This window comes from Ailuropoda melanoleuca, chromosome 8, assembly GCF_002007445.2.
Source record: "Ailuropoda melanoleuca isolate Jingjing chromosome 8, ASM200744v2, whole genome shotgun sequence".
Classification (NCBI taxonomy): Eukaryota; Metazoa; Chordata; class Mammalia; order Carnivora; family Ursidae; genus Ailuropoda; species Ailuropoda melanoleuca.
In genome coordinates, this window is record NC_048225.1 from 108543800 (window position 1) to 108549275 (window position 5476).

At 35.5% G+C, this 5476-nt stretch overlaps 1 protein-coding gene across 2 annotated transcripts in view; it reads right to left on the bottom strand.

Annotated features, from left to right (window-relative positions):
• Positions 1-5476, bottom strand: part of RO60 (Ro60, Y RNA binding protein) — a 29103-nt gene that overhangs the window by 4514 nt on the left and 19113 nt on the right. Inside the window, exons 1-4 of one of the 2 annotated variants that reach the window (XM_034667178.1) lie at positions 4910-5161; positions 4259-4405; positions 3677-3814; positions 307-423 (exon numbers count right to left, since the gene is read on the bottom strand). In XM_034667178.1, the coding sequence (XP_034523069.1) occupies positions 307-423; positions 3677-3814; positions 4259-4381 (378 nt within the window). In that variant the 5' untranslated portion in view covers positions 4382-4405; positions 4910-5161. Of the gene's footprint in view, positions 1-306; positions 424-3676; positions 3815-4258; positions 4406-4909; positions 5162-5476 lie in introns of those variants that run through there. The other variant, XM_034667179.1, reaches the window with a different exon arrangement.

Below are 5476 nucleotides of genomic sequence, written 5' to 3' on the forward strand. Positions count from 1 at the left end.
CCCTGAGCCGAAGGCAGACGCTTAACCGCTGTGCCACCCAGGCGCCCCGGAAAGAGACAATCTTAAGCAGGCTCCATGCTCAGTGTGGAGCGCGACGCAGGCTCAATCTCACAACCCTAAGATTGTGACCTGAGGAGTTGGATGCTTAACTGACTGAGCCACCCAGGCTTAAAACTTTGCTTATAAAGCAAAATGACAAAAACAAGTGAAAACATAATCGTTGATCATATCTAACTTTATAGTTTTGCCCCACATTAAACATTTTTTAGGGTGGCAAAAATTCTAAATTGTCTTAGGTGTTCTCACCATGCACATTGCTGCAGCAACTGTGCTAGCATTGAGTACACTACCCAAAACTCTTTGGTTCATAGAAGCACTGACATCAATAGCCAGCAAGAAACGCTTTCCAGTTGGCTCCACTGTCTAAAAAAAAAAAATCAAAACAATCATTAAAAGCAATCAAAGAAATTACAATTAGAGTTCTAAAAATATTTACTCATCTTTCACTTGAAAGACTTCTAAGATAAAAGACCTGATTTTTGATTTACCAATTAATTGACAAGTACCTGAAAATGCTTAGCATTTACTAGAGGGGGAAAAACAAAGAAAATAAGATAGGCTACTTAGTAATTTTATTTAAAGAAGTTACCATATTCCTGTTTAGAAATCATTCCTCATAAAGTAAACGGAGCTTTTAGCAAAATTTTTTTGTGGTAAAATATAATTAACATAAAATTCCTTTTAAATCATTTTGAAGGGTACAATTCCATGGCATTAAGTTACATTTACAATGGTATGTAACCACCACTATCTATTTCCAGAACCTTTTCATCATCCCAAATAGAAACTCTGTATCCATTAATAACTCCCCATTCCCATCCCCCTTTAGCCCCTTGCAACTTCTGTTCTACTTCTTTTTTATGAATTTGCCTATTCCAGATACCTCATATAAATGGAATCATATAACACCTGTCCTTTAGTGTCTGGCTTATTTCACTTAGCATAATGTTTTCAAGGTTCATCCCTCAAGGTTCATGTTGTAACATGTTTCAAAATCCATTCCTTTTGTAAGGCTGAATACTGCCATTTTATGTATGTACTGTATTTTGTTTATCCATTCATCTCTTGATGAACACTTGGGTTGTTTCTACCTTTTAGCTACTGTGAATAGTATTCCTATGAACATTCATTTGATTCTGTTTTCAATTCTTTTGGGTATATAAATAGGTNCAGAGGAAGAAGCAGGCTCATAATGGAGGAGCCTGATGTGGGGCTCGATCCCGTAACGCCAGGATCACGCCCTGAGCCCAAGGCAGACGCTTAACCGCTGTGCCACCCAGGCGCCCCTATCCATTCATCTCTTGATGAACACTTGGGTTGTTTCTACCTTTTAGCTACTGTGAATAGTATTCCTATGAACATTCATTTGATTCTGTTTTCAATTCTTTTGGGTATATAAATAGGTGGTGGAAATGCTGGATGGCATGGTAATGCTGTTTAACTTTCTGAGGAAGGACCAAACTGTCTTCCAAAGGCCTGTACCAGTTTACACTCTCACCACCAATGCACTAGGGTTGCAATTTCTCCTAGCCTCCCAAAGGCTTGTTATTTCTGCTTTTTGATAAGAACCAACAATTTNTAATTTGCATTTCCCTGATGACAAATGATGCTGAATATCTTTTCATGTGCTAATTGGCTATTTGTATATCTTCTTTGGAGAAATGTCTTATTCAAGTACTTTCCCCATTTTTGAATTGGGTTTTTGTATTTTTACTGTGGAGTTGTAGCACTTCTTCATATATATTCTAAACATTAAAAAGCTATCGAGTACATTTTCCACAAATATTTTCTCCTATTCTGTAGGTTATCTTTTCACTCTCCTGATAGTGTCCTTTGATGCACAAAAGGTTTATTAAATTTTGATGAAGTCCAATTCATTTACTTTTCCTTTTATTGCCTGTGCTTTGGTGTCATATATAAGAATCCACTGCCAAATCTAATGTCATGAAACTTCTACTCTTTGTTTTCTTCTAAGAGTTTTGTAGTTTCATCTCTTAAATATAGGTCACTGATCCACTTTAATTTTTTATGTGGTATAATGTAAAGGGGCAACTTTGTTCTTTTGCATGTGGATATCCAGTTTCCCCAGCACTATTTTTTGAATACTATCTTTTCCCGCATTGGCTTGTTTTGACACTGTCAAAAATCAATTTATCACACATGTGAGAGTTCATTTCTAGCCTCTGCGTTCTATTCCACTGGTCTACGTATTTGCCTTTATGCCAGTACCACATGGTTGTGATTACTGTAGCTTTGTACTAAGTTTTGAAACCCATAAGTTTGGAAGGATGAGTCTGCCAACTTTGTTTGTTCTTTTTCAAAATTGGTTGTTATTTGGGGGGTCCCCTGAAAGTTCACATAAATCTTACAGTGGGCTCTTCTATTTCTGCAAAACATGCCATAGGAATTGCACTGAATATGTAGATTGCTTTGGGTAGTACTGTCATCTTAACAAGTCTTCCAAACCATGTCTTTCCCCCCATTTATGTCTTCTTAAACTTCTTTCAGCAATGTTTTATAGTTTTCAGTTTATAAATCTTGCACCTTCATAGTTTATTCTTAAGTCTTTTATTTATTTATTTATTTTGATACTACTGTAAGTGGAAATGTTTTCTTCAGGCTAATCAAAGGCTAAGGCCTTTGGATTGTTCATTGCTAGTGTACAGAAATACTAATGATTTTTGACTATTGGTTTTATATCCTGCAACTTTGCTGAATTTGTTTGTTGGCTCTAAGCTCTCTGGATTCTGTAGGCTTTTCTCCTTTTAAGATCATGTCATCTGAGAACAGAGATAGTTTTTCTTCCTTTTCAGTCTGGATGCCTTTTACTTATTTTTCTTGCCTAACTGCTAGAACTTCCAGTACTTTGTAGAATTGAAGTGGAAAAAGTTGGCATTTTTGTCTTGTTCTTGATCTTAGGGGAAAAGATTTCAATCTTTCACCATTGAGTATAATGATAGCTGTGGTTTTTTTTATATATGGCCTTTATCATGTTGAGGAAGTTCACCTCTATTCCTAGTTTGTTGTTTTAAATCATGAAATGGTACTGAATTTTGTCAAATGCTTTTTCTGCACTGAGATCGTGTGACTGTCCTCTCATTCTATTAATGTGATGTATTACGTTGATTTTTGTATATTGAACCATCTTTGCATATTGAAGATAAATCTCATTTGTATAATCCCTTTACTTTGCTGAATTTAGTTACTGCTATTTCGCTGAATAACAAGAAAATTCTAAAACCAAAAACTTTAACTTATAGCTCTGATGTAGGATTTTCAGTGCTAAAAAAAAAAAATCACTTCCCACCAAGACAGAGGAGATCCACTACTGATTAACAGAATGACAGAGGTCATTTAAAATAAAATTTTAAATTTGGTATTTTAAAACTTATCAAAATGATTTTATAAGATGATTGGGTATTGTCCAAAGGTAAGGAGAAATTACTCATAAACTTACAATGTTAATTATATATCCATATTCACACAAACTAGGAAAAACAAATGAATATCTAATAAAAATGGTTCAAGTATTGGTACCATCTTTAAAATGTGTTTTTATCAAATATATTAAGTCCCAACTGGGTCATTTGTTATAAAACAAAAATCAAACCATTACCTTAAATGTTTTGTAAAAAGCGGCATCCAAAGCTTTCAAAATTTCCTCATCAGGGCGCCATTTTAGTTTTCCTCTGAGACCATGACCTGTTTTATAAGTTTCTGATGCAATTAAAACATGAAATGGATGTATACGAGCCTAGAAATAAGACAGAGACAGAAAGTAAATGCAACATGCAAATGAAAGATAGTCATCATGTGTCTTAGGTTTTGTTACTATAGCTAATAAATGTATTTCATAAAGAAAAAACAAAAAGGAGGACATATCTTAAGATTTCAGAGTTAAATGAAATTTGGTATGATAAAAGTCTCACAACACCTGAAACTGCACTGGCTACATCTCCAAAATTTATGAGTTGACTTTTTCAATTAGTAGTAGCTAACAAAGGTAAGGCTCACCTTTTTTTTTTTTTTTTAATGATTTTATTGATTTATTTGAGAGAGAGCCTGTGCATGAGCAGGGGGGATGGGCAGAGGGAGAAGCAGGCTCCTTGCTGAGCAGGGGGATCTGAGGACCCTGGGATCATGGTGAGCCAAAGGTACCCCAATGCTTACCAAGCCACCCAGGTACCCCAATGCTTACCTTTTTTAATAGTTTTTCATTACACAGTTTTTCACATACTAAAGATACTTCTGAATTTCTTGGTTCAAGCACTGAATTAGCAGTCATCTTGCCTAGATTCCTTAGCAATGCGGTAAGAGGCATTTCTTGTAACAAAGCCTTCCATACCTATTGAAGTGACATAGGTAGAAATATGAATCAGTGTAATAGCTGTATCAATACTAATATTGCTAACATATTCTTTTAAGGTTTTCTTTTGGGGTTCTAAGTATTTCCTTAATAAAAAGATTTGCACATTGGTCAAAGGCCTATCAAATTAACTTGCTCTTTACTACAGTAAGAAAGTGAAGTCTATTTTTTGAAGGAACTGCATAGGAGAATTTTATTTATTTATTTTAATTAGCAACGCAAATTAACCCAGCATTTATGAAGCAGAAATAACATTGAACTGAATGCCAACTACATCTGGGCACTGTATTAAGTATTTTAAATAAATACTAATTTCAAGATATATTTTACATTTTTGTTAAAAAGAACTGGTTATATTGTTACCCATCTCATAAATTACATATCATAAATTACTTTTATACATATTACATCATAAATTTTAATACATGACACATGCCACAAATTACTCATGTTTAACCACATGCTATAATATAGTTTACTTACCTCTTTAGACTTTAAATGATTTGTTAGAAGATGTTCCCTAACTAATCTATGCTCTTCTATTAGATGAATGACTTCCAGCTCATCTTTTGTGCGTTTCACTTTCTCTACAGCCTCCAGATACTTTAACAACTTTTCAGTCTCCACAGAAAGTGCTTTTTCTTTATACAATTCATGGACTTCTTTCCAGCCCTTTGTAATATACTTGGTCACAATAGCAAGTCCTTTAAGAAAATAAAGAGTTGAAATGGCATGAGAATTTCTGGGTGAAAAACAGACCATGTTTACTGAGAATGTAGTAACTAGATACAGAGGAGCTAAACTCTTTACACTGTGAGGCTGCTTTCTATGATGTAAACATTTAAGCCAGTGGAGTCAAATGATTTTGCTTATTTCATCATAATTGTTTTNTCCCCACACCGGGCATCCCAGTCCCACTTCCATGGCCGGCGCGTCTCTGTCCTTTGTGTTTTCAACCCCGCCAGCCGCCAGTCGCCAGCCGCCCCACACGGGCTCCCGGAGCTCCCCGTCTCAGTCTGGTGTCTCGCGGGTGCTGACCGCGAGTCCGCC